General features: G+C 39.1%; 1 protein-coding gene across 1 annotated transcript in view; it reads right to left on the bottom strand.

The window, feature by feature from the left end:
* Nucleotides 1–17,368, bottom strand: part of LOC117523372 (VPS10 domain-containing receptor SorCS1-like) — a 129,202-nt gene that overhangs the window by 99,078 nt on the left and 12,756 nt on the right. Inside the window, exon 2 of the mRNA XM_034184871.1 lies at nucleotides 401–468. Within this exon, the coding sequence (XP_034040762.1) occupies nucleotides 401–468 (68 nt within the window). The remainder of the gene's footprint in view (nucleotides 1–400; nucleotides 469–17,368) is intronic.

Genomic DNA, 17,368 nt, shown 5'->3' with positions numbered 1-17,368 from the left:
CACTTTAAACCAAATATTTAACACAGGGCGCATTACGAATGAATCATCCATTTGTCTATTTATTTACGTATTTGTTTGTTTGTTTGTTTGTTTATTTATTTTTGTCTGTTTCTTAGTTTTCATATGAAGCACCTCATTGGATCTATGCACTCTAATGCACTCATTTCCTTCTAAAAGAGATAAAAGTCTTTCTGACATTTCAAAACATGCTTGCATTATGTAAAAACACATTCACTGCCACTGATTCATGCATCTTTTATTTTCCATCTGTTAAAGACATGAGCAGAGCTAAAAACACAAAATGTCTAATAATTATCCAAGTCATTCCAGCACAAAAGCACACATCCATCAACAAATTCTGGCTACATAGGAAGACATCCACAGACATCCTCCACCTTACCTCCATAAGGAACTCTCTGTTACTCTGCCAGAGTTGAAATCGTAGTATTTTGTCAGCATGAGGATCACCTGCAAAGAGATCAAAAAGAATATTAGCTTCAGAAGACTGTATCATCGGGCTGAAAAACAGCCGCAATAAAGTGTCACGCAACGAAATAAAAGCAGGAGCACACATCTGCAGCACTCGTGCTTTTTTCAACTGCCTAGCAGATGGAGCTTTATTAAAAAGCCAAAGCAGACTCTGCTGCTTTGTTCTTAAAGCTGAGCATTGTGCATATATTCTGAGGATAAAGCTGCATATATGTTTGGTTTTGAAGACCGGCAGCCACTGCAAATGTCACGATCGTTTCGATATGTGATAAATAAATCCATAAATCATTGTGACCAGGTACAGAAAGGCGGGTGTCGATAAATACTGTGGACATCTTTGAGGCCAATCATAAAAATATGTCATATTGCTTGTAATATACGGGCATTTAGAGAGTGCAGATAAAACGACTTCTACGCCGCGTGTGGCTCTGTGGATTTGCTTTTGCAGGCAATTACTGATGCATGCAACACACCATGTACTTAACGTGTAAATGAAGCTCGCTTTAAATTATGCATCGATGGGAAACCCGTAATATTTAACTCTTTTATTTCCTCCATCAAAGCGTCTGTTTTAATTGCTTTCTGTCTGTGAGTCACTTTCCTTGTTTGATTGCTTGTTTGTCAACAGGATGTTTTGAAAGAACATGAATGGATTTTATGGAAAGGAAGGCCTGAGGGTAAAAGAAGAGTTGATGAAATTTTAGTATGGCTCCAATGCAAGTGCTAGATCTCGACTTTGATCCTGAGTAGTTTGGTCCTGCAATCAGGAGTGCGGGTATATGGTCAGACAAATGAAAAAACAAATTAAACCACAGCCTCTGCAAAAGGAGGTCATATTTCAACTGTTATGGTCTAACTTCAGTAACTGCCATTGAAGTACAGCACCAAAGTTCAGCGATCAGGACAAAAGAATAATAATCAGGGTCAAAGTCCAGGATCAAAGGTGAATAATCAGGATCATAGATCTGTATCAATGTTCTGAAACCAAAAACAAAGTTTAACATTAAAAAATGAGTAATCAAGATACATGCGTAGGGTCAAAGTTCAGCAATCAGCATTAATGTACAAGACCAAAATGCCAGTATCAGGATCAAAAATTAGTCATTAGGATCAAAATACATAATACAAGATGAGCATTAAGCACCATAGATCTGGATCAAAGTTTATTCATCAGGATCAAATTCTAGAATGAGAGATGAGTCATGAGTAAAATAGATGTGGGTCAAATTTTCTGAAAATGTGTCTAACTTTAGCATTAAAGATGAGCAGTAAGGCTGAACGCTCATGATCAAAGTTCAGAGATAAGGATCAAAGTATGGGATTCAAATGTAGTGCACTGTATCAAAGATTTGCGATCTGGATATCAATCAAATATCAGTAATAATGATCTGATTAAAAATTAGTAATCATGCAGTAATCATGTCAGTATCAAAGTTGAGCGATCACAATCCAAATTCAGACATTAGGTTTGAAGATAAGAGACAGATCACAACCATGGATCAAAAGTCAAAACTCAAGAACAAACCTCAGTGATCAAGATGAAACATTAACAATCAGGATGAAAGAAAACAAAATGTCAACAGTGACCATGTAAACAGAGGATCTTGGTCAATCTTGGTAGAGGTATGGGATCTCTGAGTTTCCTTTTTGCCTTCATGATCATCATGAACGCAATAAGCAAACTTCAGCCTTTACACCAACTAATTGCTCAAGTAATGTCTCACACAACCATCGAATCTGCATATCAGAGTGTTTTCTGGGGACGTCTCACCAATCGTGACTTCAGAATCGCCTGCCTTTTAATCAGAGGTTATGAAAGGCAACAAATACGGACTCATTAAAAATGTGAAACCAAACTTTGACATGAGTTATTTTCAAGGTTTTTGCTCTAACTGAACATATTATCATCCTCTCTGCCAGACAAAAGCCCTGTTGGATATAATTGCTTCAGTGAAACAGCACTGTGATGTGCACACACACACACACACACACACACACACACACACACACACACACACACACACACACACACACACACACACACACACACACACACACACACACACAAGTAACACAACTGTGCACACACAAGGTACATGCAGGTCATTTACAGCTGCTTCCAGCATTTTGGTTGCAAAAACAAAAAATATATAATTATTGTGATTGTGTTTTTGAAGCCAAATGGGCTGTTGCTGTTTGCCAGCATGTTGGCACAACACCACGAAATATAATAGCCAACTCTGATTTATGTTACAGACCACTGAGAAAGCAACACACCATCCTAAATCTAATCACTCTATGGCAGGGGTGGAAAGTAACAAAGTACATTTACTCAACTACTGCACTTAACTACAAATTTGAGGTTCTTATTTAATTATTCGCATTTTCCTCTGCATTATAGTTCTACTCCACTGCATCTCTGATGCAAATTTTGTACTTTTTACTCCAAATTTGTCTGACAGCCTTATTTGGTCATTATTTTGTAGTTCAGATTAGCAATAAAAAAATATAATGAATAAATAATTGATGTTATCCTACATACCTTAAGCGTGTGTGTGTGTGTGTGTGTGTGTGTGTGTCCAACGCACACTTCTTAGACATGATCCGTTATGCCAACTAAGCGCACAACAAGTCATGTTATTACAGATATTTGTAATAAAATGCTCACACGGGATCCATTGGGTTATGCTAATGTTAGCTGTTAGCGTTGCACAATGGAGAAGATTACGTCATTTTCAACACACCTGAATGATTAAATCCATCATTAACAACTGCTTTAAGGCGCTGACCTTGGTTATGTAAACCAGCTTCAGAGGTGCATACCGCCACCTACTGTATCGGAGTGTGTGGAATCACGGAATTAATTAACATGCAGATCCGTATCGCATTTGCTGTAGTGAATACAAGCAAAAAGGAGAGAAGCTGAAAGGATGTATGAAGACAAGACAGAACGTGAAGCAAAAAAAAAAAATAAATAAAATAATCACAACATACAATAAATATCTTAACACTATTAAGAAACAACACGTTTGATAGTTTTTGCACAAACAGCGCATTTTAAAAGACTGAACAAGAGCATTAAGAGAGTACTGTAGTTTATTTATAACTTAAAACCACCATGTTCATTTGCTGATTCCAACGGTGTGCTTAATATTTATTTTTTTTTATTATTTTTTGCAAAGAAAAATGCTTACACCTTCTTAAGTACTCTTGACCGGGGTAAAGATGGGTACCTCTGCTAGTAATATCATAAAGTAATACATAAAATATTCACTGCCATGGTTACAGTATTGGGTTTTGCACAAAAATAATGGCGGTGAGTGGGTGGGAGACTGGGTGATTGGGTTAGTCCACATTGGTTCCCAACCACATTGGGTAAGCAATAACTCAGAAATAATAAATGATATCTTTCAACTCACAAAATGAAAAGATCTCATAATGAGGATGAAGTGGTTAGATGGTGTTTAACTCTGATTTACCGGATCAATCAAAAAAGCAGCTTCATTTTGCCTATTTAAATATCCCATAGATGGGTCTGCCACCTGCTGGAAGATTAGTGGATGGATTGTAGAGAATTGGAAACAGCTGTGGTTGAGCCTACATGTTGTTTTTCTGTAGTTTGAACATCCACTGAACACTGGGCACATCGTGTGCAACGTTAGTTGCTGAAAAATTAAGCTAGCAACCCCAGGGACATACATGATGTCCACACTAAGGTCCTTCAGCTGCTCCCTTGTTTTCACTCAGGGTCACCACAGCAAATCCAAGGTGTATCATGCATGTTGGTTTGGCAACATGCATGCCCTTCCTGACGCAACTCCACACTACATGTAGAAATGTTGCAGGGGTTGGGTTTGAACCAGGAACCTGATGCACTGAAACCAAGCACACTAACCACTTGACCACCACTGCTGCCTGACAAACATGATGCCCACAACATGGGCAAATATGAAATGTAACAGCAAACAAAACAATTAGGTAAAACAAGAATTTTAAAAAATGGATTTCTAGAATGTTTGGTTTAAGAACATATCAAGCTTTTTGTCTGTACTGCAAGTTAGTGATGCCAAACTCGAAACACTATTCCACAATGTCCCTAAACCTTTGGAGTAGATGGAATGATGAAGGAGGACTACCTCCAAATTCTTCAACTTCACCTCAAATCAACAGCTACATGGTGGAAAACGTGACAACTGGGTGTTCAACAACACAATGATCTCAGACACACATCAAAACTGGGTGTGGGTTGGATAAAGCAAGCTAATATTAAGCTTCTGGAATGGCCTTCCCAAAGCCCAGACCTCAACCCTATTGAAAATTTCACTGAAAACCAGCTTAATTTTTCGAACCGTGTCCACTTCGATGTGTCTCACAGGTTTAGAAAAAATTTTGATCAAACAAAGCGCCAGTCTGTCAACAACTTTTCAGACAAAGGAATTCCGACAAGGGGCTGGACGACTCCTCCCACAAGGAGTGCTCACAGGCGAATGACGTCACCGACAGGCGTGGAAAAACTCACGCATGCGCCCGAGGGTTCAAGCATGTCTGACGTAAAAACATATGAATGAAATCCATATAGTTTTTGAAAAAAATAAAAAGGACCTATACTTTATTGACAGCCCTCGTATGTATACCTAATCTGTAGACTTGTTGTAAAATTAAATTATAGCTAGTAGGCTAAGCTATAAATATGGTTATTTTATTATAGAAACAGAAGCTATGATTTAATATGTTTTAATTATATATCTAAAGTTCACCCTGCTAGCTTACTATATAGGAAGACAAAATCCATACTCTATATGCTATCTAATGGAAACCCCGAACTTAGATACTATCAGTTGATATCTATTAAAGAACCCATAAACTGAAGAACCATTAAAAATCGACACCATGTAAAATAAAAGTGTAAATCACAAAAGTAAGCTAACTATAGCTAGATGAGCTACCGTTAATTTAGCCGTTAATTAGCCAACTTTACCTTGCTAGCCAACAAGGTTAAACAAAGCTGGTAACTAGCATATAAAGTACAATAGCGTAGTTTAACCCTACCCTATGTGTAATTTATGTCAATAATACAACAAAGGAACATCAGATTTTCATCTCACTGTGTGTTAGTGAACTTGTATATGCCAGAGTGAGTTGAGATTGCTTGTTATAACAATGGTACCCAGTGTGCAGAGCAGGTCACACAGATTTATGGTCTCCCAATAAAATGGCCTTTATACCTCCCAACAGTGATACCCTCTGTCATGCACAATAAAACAACCCACAGCAGTTTGAAAATTAGGACAAATTGTATCTCCTTCACCGTATGGCAATTAACTTTATGCATTTACTTGGGAAGGATCCAGTATTACATTCAGGTATAATTTGCATCCACCAAAGTGCCAACTGGAAAAGTTTTCTGTGCTCTGAACAAAGCTGAAAGTGCCAAGCACAGCTCCGTGTCTGAGGCTAACACGCTGATGCAGTGATTATAAGTCACTTTGTAGATTTTTCTGTTTTAAATGAATATCCGAAGATCAGCATGTCACCAAACTATTAAATTATTTGCAGTCTCAGGAGAAAAGCTTTACCTTTAATGGTGAAATCACGCATTGCATGATTTACCCTCTGCAATTTCAACAATAATGCCAAATGTATTAGTATATCTCCCTTTTGAAAACTCAAAAAAGAGAGAGAGAGATCACCGTTGATGTCAGTTGCCTACTAGATAGTGCCAGCAAACATTTACGCTGGATTACTTGACAGCTAAGAGCAAGCAAATTGATTTATCAAGCGATAATCCTCTTGTAAATCTTAAACCGTGGAGGAAAATGGACTGGGATGAATTCCATCATTATATATGAATGAATGTGGGTTTATCGGTGGCTTAAAGGAGTAAAGGTTGGCGAGATTACTGGTGTGGAATGCAGGTATTCTGGGAAGAGTGAGTATTAAGACTGATGGGGGTATTTGGGTAGGATGAACACATGAGCCGTGTTAAAAGCGACAAACCTCACATTCTGTTCTGAGTGTCTTCAGCTCTTCATCCAGCCTCATCAGCTTTTGGACTGAAGTTGCCTCATCAATAAAACTGACATCGCTTGCAGTGCAATTAAACACATAGATGATTTCATAAAAGCCACTCTTGCAGACGTCAGTGAGTGGAATATTAATAATAGAGACTGATGCAAAAACAGATATCTCAGGTGTTTTCCTGCCTTTTGTTGTGTGCTTGTCAGGCTCGGATGGTCTATCAGAAGTCTTCACAAGTCAACTCATTCCAATCCTGCCCATAGCAACTCTCTAAGCTCTACGACCTAAGAAAATGAGTTCTGCATGATCAAGAGGTGCAGAATAATCAAGTCCTTTTTCATCGTCAAGTTGTGATATTGTGACACTTTACTAGGTGATGACTTCTTTATCAATAGCCATGGCAACGTTCACTAAATAATCATCAAAATACATACGTCCACCAAGGACATAATAAAATCATTGGCCTTTATTTATATATTTGTAAAACTACGGCACAGATTTTGATGACATTTTAAATATAAGGCCAAGGAAGACACCACTAAATTTTGGAGGTGATCCAGATCCAGATTGTGATCAAGTTTCACTTTATATAAGCTTTGAAGGATTACTGTTAGCAGGATTATATCAAAACTACGGCACAGATTTTGATGACATTTTAAATATAAGGCCAAGGAAGACACCACTAAATTTTGGAGGTGATCCAGATCCAGATTGTGATCAAGTTTCACTTTATATAAGCTTTGAAGGATTACTGTTAGCAGGATTATATCAAAACTACGGCACAGATTTTGACAAAAGTTTCACCACAGATACACATTAGGTCTTTGAAGACTCCATGAAATTTTGGAGGTGATTCAGATCTGGATTCTGGATCAAAATTTCACTTTATATTGGCTTTGAAGGATTACATCAAAACTAATTCACAGATTTTCACCAAATTTCCAACACAGATAGATATTGGGGCATTTTAATTTAACCAGGTTTGTCCCATTGAGATCGAGACCTCTTTTGCAACAGAGACCTGGACACTTCTAAAGTTTCCATTTCACTGAATGTCTTTAAATCTGGGAGGAAACTGGAGCACCTGGAGGAAACCCATAATTTCCACATTTAAGGCTTGCAACATATTCCAAAAAAAGGTGAGCGACTTCATTAACCACTTTGTAATGTTGCCATTCCTTTGCACAACACTTAAAAGACAGCTTGTCTTGAGGATACCAAGCATTGAAGCATGTCAGGTGTTATACTGTTCCATTCTTCCTGCAAACACTTCAAGTATTTAACACATCTTCATTGTTGCATTTTTCAATGTTTTCCACACAATCTCTACTGGAGACAGGTCAGGACTGCAGGCAGGTCATTCCAGTGTCCAGATCTGCGGCCATATGGCCTTATAGCATGTGCAGAATGTAGTTTTGCATTGTTTGGTTGAGTGCATGCACGTCCAGGGAAAAGATGTTGTCATGAACGCAGCACATGTTGCTCAAGAATCTCAGTGTACTTTTCAGCATTAATGCTACCGTCACAGAAATGTAAATTACCTTTGCCAAGGACACTGACACAACCCCATGCCATGACAGACCCTGTCTTTTGGACTTGTTGCTGATAACAGTCTTGATGGTCCTTTTTGTCTTTGGTCTGGAGCACACGGCAAACATTTCTCCAAAAAAAAAAAAAAAAGATCTGGAATCGTGATTCATGTCACCACAATACACATTTTCACTGTGTGATGTCCGACTCAGATGCCTCACAGCCCAGAGAAATCAACGCCACTTCTGGACAAGGTTAGCATAAGGCCAGAAGGATTTTCTTTAAAAAGAATACATGAAAGTTCAGCTACAGTTTGCCAGAAGACACATCAGCGATGTAAGCCTAGATTTGTGGGAGGTAATTGTCTAGTGGTTAAGCGTTGGGTTCTCTGTTCAAATCCCAGCCTGACTGAAAAATCACTAAGGGCTTTTGGGCAAGACCCTTAATCTCCTAGTTAATCCCGATGCATAGTGAGCGCCTTGTATGGCAGCACCCTGACATTGGGGTGAATGTGAGGCATTATTTTAAAGCGCTTTGAAAATCTGATGCAGATGGAAAGCACTATATAAATTTCTATATAAATTCTCTGCTCTACTCCACTATTAAGCTATGAGTGGTGATGCAAAATGCAAAACTTGCATTCTGCACAATTTCTCCAATCACAGCCACAGAAGCCTACAACTTCTCTGGGGTTGTCTCAGTGTCTTGGTGGCTTTCCTGACTTGTCTGCTGCTTGCACAATCCCTTAGTTTTTGAGAACTGTCTGCTCCACACACATTTACCGTAGACTACCATACTGTTTGTATTTCTTCATAAGTGATGTAAATAAAGTTCAAAACATAATCAGTGTCTTGGAAATGTTCATATATCCATCCCCTGACTTGTCTGAAGAAAACTGGATGCAAAAGTGATGGTTTATATGTTTTCTACGAAAGGGTGCATTTACAGTAGTGTTCAGAATAATAGTAGTGCTATGTGACTATAAAGAATAATCCAGGTTTTGAGTATATTTCTTATTGTTCCATGAGAAACAAGGTACATGTAGATTCAGTAGATTCTCACAAATCCAACAAGACCAAGCATTCATGATATGCACACTCTTAGGGCTATGAAATTGGGCTATTAGTAAAAAAAAGTAGAAAAGGGGGTGTTCACAATAATAGTAGTATCTGCTGTTGATGCTACAAACTCAAAACTATTATGTTCAAACTGCTTTTTTAGCAATCCTGTGAATCACTAAACTAGTTGGGACAAGTTGGGACATGCCTATCTCGGCTTTCAATGCTTACCAGTCCAGTAAGTATCAGAGAAATTGTGGAGAGCTGGGCTTGTCCTAACTTGTCCTCTGACACGCCAAAACGGAGTTGTTCCTTTGTCTCGCTCAAACAGCGAATCGGTCGTTACGCACGAAGCCCCCGCACAGCTTTCCATGACAAAATCTCTTGTTAAAAGTGAAATCTGCCGGAAAATGGCTGATGTCCAGCTCTTGTGATAACCAGAGAAAGTGCACACGATGGTCTCGTATCCACACAGCCATCAGCTTAGAAATGATCTGGCATTTTCTGCCTTGTCGTCGCAGCTCGGAGCGCGGCGCGCCGAGTGTCCTTAAAGCCGTCCTTAAAGCTGTAGTAACAGTCCTTATTCTCTGTGAAGCCCGTAAAATTTTCACCGAAAGCCAGATAAATTTTTCAAATGGTTTCCAGGTGCCAGTCTCTAACAGCTTCTGAAAAAATTCTGATGGAAAAAAAGTCCAAATCATTCCGCCATTTCCAGACAATGAAAATCCGACGAGGGGGCGGGACCACTCCTTCCACAAGGTGTGCTCACAGGCGAATGACGTCACCGACAGGCGTGGAAAAACTCACGCATGCGCACGAGGGTTCAAGCATGTCTGATGTAAAAACATGAATGAAATCCATATAGTTTTTGAAAAAAATAAAAAGGACTGTTACTTTATTGACAGACCTCGTATTATTGTGAACACCCCCTTTTCTACTTTTTTTTACTAATAGCCCAATTTCATAGCCTTAAGAGTGTGCATATCATGAATGCTTGGTCTTGTTAGATTTGTGAGAATCTACTGAATCTACTAGTACCTTGTTTCCCATGTAACAATAAGAAATATACTCAAAACCTGGATTAATCTTTGTAGTCACATAGCACTACTATTATTCTGAACACTACTGTACTTATTCATACCATTATTTTGGCTTTTAGATTTTTATTTCTCTTAATTAATGATGTAGAAATTACTTTTCACTATGAGTTTAAAGGGCATAATTTGAGAAATTGGAATATAAAAAGCATGAATTATTGCTTTGTTTTTTGATATCCTAAAAAAATTCAAACATGTAAAAGCTCAATGGGCGCACAAACGTTTGAGCAGCACTGTGTGTGTGTATATATATATATATATATATATATATATATATATATATATATATATATATATATATATATATATATGAATATTAGAAATGAAATGTCTGCTTCTTCTTTCGGCTTCTCCCGTTAGGGGGCGTCACAGCAGATCAATCGTTTCCATCTCACCCTGTCCTCTGTATCTTCCTCCAACACACCAACCACCTGCATGTCCTCCCTCAGCACATCTATAAACCTCCTCTTTGACCACCCTCTTCTTCTGCCTGGTGACTCCATCCTCAGCATCCTTCTCCCTATATACCCTGGGTCCCTCCTTGGCACATGTCCAAACCATCTCAATCTCACCTCTCTGACCACCTGAGCTGTCCCTCTCAAATGTTCATTCCTATGTTACATGCAACATCTTCAGCTCTGCCACCTCCAGCTCTGCCTCCTGTCTTTCTGTTCATGCCACCGTTTTTTGTAATGATGAATTAAAATTTTTGCACAGTAATCTAATTATGGCAAAGCCAAAATCTTTGCATCTATATTTCACATCCCACTGGTAAAAAGAAAAATATGAGGAAATATCTTTACTCCATTTTATTTGTATGCAGCTTGTGCTCCTTCACAGTCAATGCACTGAATCAAGTACTTCATTCACCCTGATTTTCATTTATTATGTGGCACAAATTCAGAAAACATTCACACAAATGCCATTTGAAAAACGAAAACCTCCTGAAGTCAAAACTCAGATTCCTTCAGCCAAGTAAAACATGAAATATCATATAACATTCATCCGATCGTATCACTTCATTCAAAACCTCTGATTAAAAACAAGAGCTGTTTATTTCTATTAAACAGGCTACAGCAACAACAGCCTTCAGGACTGCACATCTAAAAGTGCAATTCAGTACTGCCTCAGTGAAACATAGAGCTTCCAGAAGCTTTTGTCTGCCGCATCAATTTAAATCACTTTATTCACAAAGCCAACATTTCCGAGTAGACCAGATGATGTGCTGAATATAGTTTGTTTGAAGTGAGAACTATTGGCTCTCTGAGGGATAGCAGGTCACTGCAGTCATGAATTATGAAGCAAATTCGCATTACCACTCTGCAGAGAATAAACAATACAGCCTGATATTCATACACAACCTTCGAGAGGTGAAGCTGCAGTTGGTGTTCTGAAGATTAAAGAATGTGCAGTCATGTGCAGTCGTGGGACATCGCACAACCTGTGCACTGAACACGACTAGGCAATCACCAATCTGATCATACTAACATAATAACGATTTAGTGCCAAACACTATGTTCCATTTGTTTAAACACTCTGCTATATCACAGGAACCAGCGAAATTTAATGTCAAACAAGACCAATCTGAGATTTCTGACATCCACCAAGGGTTGACGAGGACTCAAAATAAAAGATATGTGATTCACATCGTGACCCGGACATTACCTGGATCTGGATTCCACAACACAATGCAATAATTGCATCCTGATCCACAATGGTCCGACTGATCAAGAAGCTGCAATCTGATATTTAATTCACAAGCTGAAACTAGTGTCTTCCTCATCTTGGTTTTACAGCATGATGTTGTATCCGTTAAGTAGTTTTGACAAAATCCTTAAAAGTCTACAAAGTGAAATTCTGATCCAGAATCCGGATCCAGATCACCTCCAAAATTTTAATGGAGTCTTCCAAGACCTAACACCAGTGTGTAGTGGAAATTTGATGAAAATCCGTTTAGTTTTGACGAAATCCTTAAAAGTCTCCTAAGTGAAATCCTGATCCATAATCTGTATCTAGATCCAGATCACCTCCAAAATTTAATGGAATCTTCCATGGTTTAACACCAATGTGTGGTGAAAATTATGTGAAAATCACTTAGCGGCTAATGGCGACCCATTCTGAACCCACGTTTAGCTATCAGTTAGCAACTAATGGCGGCGCAGTTACTCACAAATTGACACCACCTCCTAACCAAACATCACTTTTGGTGAAAATCACTTAGCGGCTAATGGCAACCCATTTTTAACCCACGTTTAGCTATCAGTTAGCAACTAATGGCAGCGCAATTACTCACAAATTGACACCACCTCCTAACCAAACATCACTAACATTTCGCGACGAGTGAACCTGCACTCCTCATCTAATACCGCCGTACCATTTCCTCAAAACAAAATATGCGTTGATAAGTATTTATGAATGGATATATATAAAAGTGAATTGGTCAACTGTTGGTGACTGCGTAACACATATAAACAGCATCTACAAATGAGTTATAATGCAAATTTAACTATGACTTTAGCTAGGTTCATACCAAATACTTTACTAACAGCTTGTAAAAGCATTATAATAGTATTTTTAGGTTTACTAACGCGTTGATAAGCATTTGTAGACTGTGTTCCATGAGACGAGGTGCACCACAGCTTACTGCTGATGTGGAGGAAAATAAAATAAAAACCAGCTGTATAATTGGTGAATATCACTGGGTTGATATAAATAATACATAAAAGGGAACACAATACAGAACCCCACAATTAAATAACCCTAGTTAAGTAAAAATAAAAAATGCCACTCACAGGATTTGAACCCGCATGCTCTGATTACCAGACAGAAACTTTACCACTGCACTACAATCACTGTCTTGTAACAGGAGCATGAAATGGCTAAAATCAACAAGCAGATAAAGGTATGTTCTAAAATAAAGAAAAAATGCGATGTGATAACTGACCAAACGGCGTTTGGTATGGCATATTTCTGCTGATACATGACTGAAAGTGGTGTATTACTCATACTGTTGGGTTGTCCTGGTCCTGTGGCACACCACAGGACCATCACAGCCCTCATGGCCCAACACGCGTGTGCTGTCAGACGTGACATTCAGATTGCCTGCTGCGTGCCCACTTGAACTGACAGTCCATTTTTATGTATTTCCACACAAGCACACACATGCGTGTATTTGTCAAAACATGGGATGTGTCCTGCAGCTATGATGTCCAGGACCGGAGATGTCTCAACATCTGTGGGCAGCCAGCCACGCTAACTGTCCTGCCAGCACACAGATGTCACTCTGTGATCAGATGAGAGATGCCTTGCCTGGGGGGGGGGGGGGGGGGGGTGCGCAAACTACACACACACGAGTTGTGGGGGGAGCCGACACTCTGGCACACCACATGTGCAACTTCACAGTCATGGGGCACTTAGACAAATTTCACTGCCAGCTCGACAGTGATTGTCTGCTGACTGTTGTGTTAGTAGTACGAATAGCCACACATTTTCTAAGTGCCAAATGAACGGTGTTAGATGTGCATGCATGTCAGTTGGAATTTGGCCGACACCTGCTGAGAGAGGGTTCGATGGGCTCGCACAGCGCACACTCTGTCTTTCAGCCGCTGGCGTGCGCAAATAGCTGTAGCAACAGGTGTACGAGGCAGCTATGATTTTACACGTTTCGCACATGATTCCTCCTACATGCGCACTTTATACACAAATTGATCAAATTCACACTATGTGTGAAGGGGCCCTAATACTTGATCTTGATTAAATGGCTCCTCAATTCATCTCAGTAAGCAATGAATATAGAACAGCTTTAGGGCCCAAATTAATTATTTGAAATTAACATTTTTGATGAAAATGGCTGTAAATGTATTTTTTGACTTTTGATATTGATAAAATGGCTCCATGGTGTATCTCTGTAACCACTGCGAATACAGAAGTGCACGTGGCCTTAATTACTAAGAGACTCTAATTTTATAGTTGCTCAAATTGAACATTTTTTTTCCTGAAAAACAACTGCAAAATTCCAGTTTTGAGCTTTGATCTTGATTAAATGGCCCCGTACAGCATCTCTGAACCTATTGCTGTCAGAGAGCCAATATACATGTCCTAAATTACCCACTGGCTCCAAATTTCTATTTGCTCCAAATGAACATTGTTCCAGAAAATGAACAGAAATTCCTGCTTGTGTATTTTTATTTCTAGTCATAAATTCAACACAATGTAAAAATTACCACTGACCATTCATTATCTTAAGATTTTCTATTTTTGATCTCTTGTTGATCCTTTTTCTTGTAGCACTTTGAGATTTTTGTTAGTGAGAGGTGCATTATAAATAAAATGTATTATTATATTATTAATTTATTATTGATGACCTATGACTCATGGCTTAGCAGGTCATCCACAGCAGAAAAGTCCTGCATGGTTGTTTTTAACATTGAAGTGCATTCAATAATTCAGTAGATTTTTGTTTGTTTGTTTGTTTTTTAAGAGTTCAGTTTGATGCCAATCTGCTGTTACCTTAGCAGAGAAGACTATCGGTGATGTGTGAACATCAAATAGCCAGCATTTCAAATAAGCAGCAAGCAGATTCTCTGGCTCTTCAGCAGAACAGCAAGAGTGGGACTCACGTCGAGAAGTTACCGCATCCCGGTTTAGAACTCATGCGAAACGCCGTCTGCCTTCTTCTATTCCCGCATCATTTGCTCCTTCACCACAACCGAAGGCCGCAGCAGCGTGCTGAGCTGTGAGTTGTCACTGTACATGAGGAGGACGTCGGATCAATGCAGGCGAGATCAAACATCAACCCAAACCCAAAAGTAGTGCTCACAGCACTAATGGTGTTTGCAAAGTACTTTTAACTCTGCGGCGCTGCACCTGAAATTTAAAAAGTGCAGAATGAGATGTTGGAATGATTAGCTACATGTTGACAAACTAAAAAGCTCCCTGGACTCCAATAAAGTGCATCTCCTTGAACATAAATACAGCTGATTAAATAAATACGCTGCGGAATGATTCCTCTCATTCCTTCTTCGTCTTCTTTGTCTTTGAAGCCTTATGTTGGCCAACATGTATCAGCAGTATCTTTGCCAAAATGCATCAGAGCAGAACAGCAAGGAGTGAATCAAAATCACGGCTTTGACACTTTTCTTACAGCAGGCAGGTGGTGGAACCCGTGCTAATCAATAATGCAGGTGGCCGCTATTGAGTATTTTCTGAAACACGAAATGTGCTGGCTACTCTGACATGAAACAGAATACCGACAGCACACAAAAGGACGCGGGAACCGGCTCAGGCTCTATGACCCACAAATGGTGCAGTGAAGCGCTCGATGTAATGGGTTTACCAAACGGAATGCCATTTCTAACTAGAACGGCTCTCATTGCGCTGACAACCTGATAATGCCCAGTTGACCTCGGGATCTAATTAGTATGCAAATCACTGACACTTAAGAGTTGCAGACACAAGTTTACATGCACCTTTCAAACTCATTTTTCTCCGACTGACAATATATGTGTTAATTCAGTTACAACGTTTACTTTATGCGCCTTAATGAGCAGTGGTGTATCAAAGACGTGATAAAATATATGAAAGGTTCTGCATGAATAAAGGATAACTGATGAGTGCTGCTGCATGCCGGGTTGCATAATTTCCAGTTTTTAAAATGAAAAAAAAAAATTGTATTTTATAAAAACAATGACTGGTGTCAGTATTTAGCTGCCCAAACAGCCTTAAAATGTTGGGAAAAGGCTATATTTTTAATTTTTTCCAGGGGGAGCTAGTAGGGCTGTGCCTTTGGCATACCCAACCAAGTCACACCTCCCTCCCTTTACCTGAAGCTAGACCCCCCCCCCCCCCCCACACACACACACACCCGATGAGCGTCCCTTCTATATATTAAAAGCTAAGTGACCTCTGTGTATGTGTATGTGTATGTGTGCGTGCATGTGTATGGCTCCGATCACGGACAAACTGGGGAGAGCTGACATTTGCCTTTTGGTATGTTTATGTATTTGGGGTCAATGATGAAAAAGAACATTGATAAGACCAATATTTTTTGGAGAAATTACAGATATTAGTTAATAACAGTGAACAATGGACATTGATAATTACATTCTGGACTCGCTCACCATTCCAAACCATTATAGAAACTTTGCATAATTTATTACCACCCTTCAAAAATGTCAACTGCCTATTTTTTAAACACTACCCAATCTAGAGCCCATGGATCCCCACGGACAACATGCTAGTTAGTGATTAATATTTGAAATAATTTTACGGATTACTTCGAAGAAAACGGAAATGTCTTCATAATTATTTTCCTTATTATATCATGTATTTTATTCATTTTTGTCCAGTTTTTCAATTCCAAACCTCATGATTGAAATGTTTAGATGTTGTATTATGAAGGTTGACTTTCTATAAAAATTAAAAAGTTCACTCTGGACAAAATCTTCTGAGTACCTTGTGTAGTTTTTGGTAGATATTATAAGCCGTGAAACGTGCCGACCAGCTCCTACTGTACAGCAAGAGCTTAATGCTCCAGAAGATGAAAAATTACAGCAGCTATCAATCACGACTGGGGTGGGCGCCTCATCTGGAAATGAAAAAAGTGAAAATTATCCTGAACATGGACTTTTGCTTCCAAGGGCACAATATAAAAGTTCACAGCCGCAGTGTGGGAGACATATTTCAAGACATGAGCACCTAAAAAAGTTACTCTTCAGAGCTGGTCAAATCATAGAAGATGATGTGGATGGAGAAGGTTCTTGACAACCAAGAATGAGCTACCAACCTCAAAGATCCTGAGGCCCTATCCCAACAACAAATTAGAGATATACTCTAAAAAGAGCGTGAAGCTCGTGTGCAGCTCCAATCAGAACTAAGAACATCTTACCACAGTGAAGAACTTCAGCCACAGTAAAATCAAAAGTAATATCTCCAAACTAAGATGCTGTCAGCATAGTTTATCTCAGAGACAGCTCTGTAAGCATGGCATTTAAATAGCTGGACAGACAGCGGGAGCCGACGCTTCAGGAAAGCACACAAGACAGGTTGACAGCTTCACAGAGCTGACACATTGACGGACAAATATCACAAATTCAATGCAGAGTTTCACATTCATTTTACAGTACATGTCCTGTCATGGTGCAAGAGAATGCATGCAAGCAATGAGAGAACTTTGGA

This window comes from Thalassophryne amazonica, chromosome 13 (genome assembly GCF_902500255.1).
Source record: "Thalassophryne amazonica chromosome 13, fThaAma1.1, whole genome shotgun sequence".
Classification (NCBI taxonomy): Eukaryota; Metazoa; Chordata; class Actinopteri; order Batrachoidiformes; family Batrachoididae; genus Thalassophryne; species Thalassophryne amazonica.
Note: the sequence above shows the minus strand (reverse complement) of the source record. Positions and strands in the feature narration are given on the sequence as shown.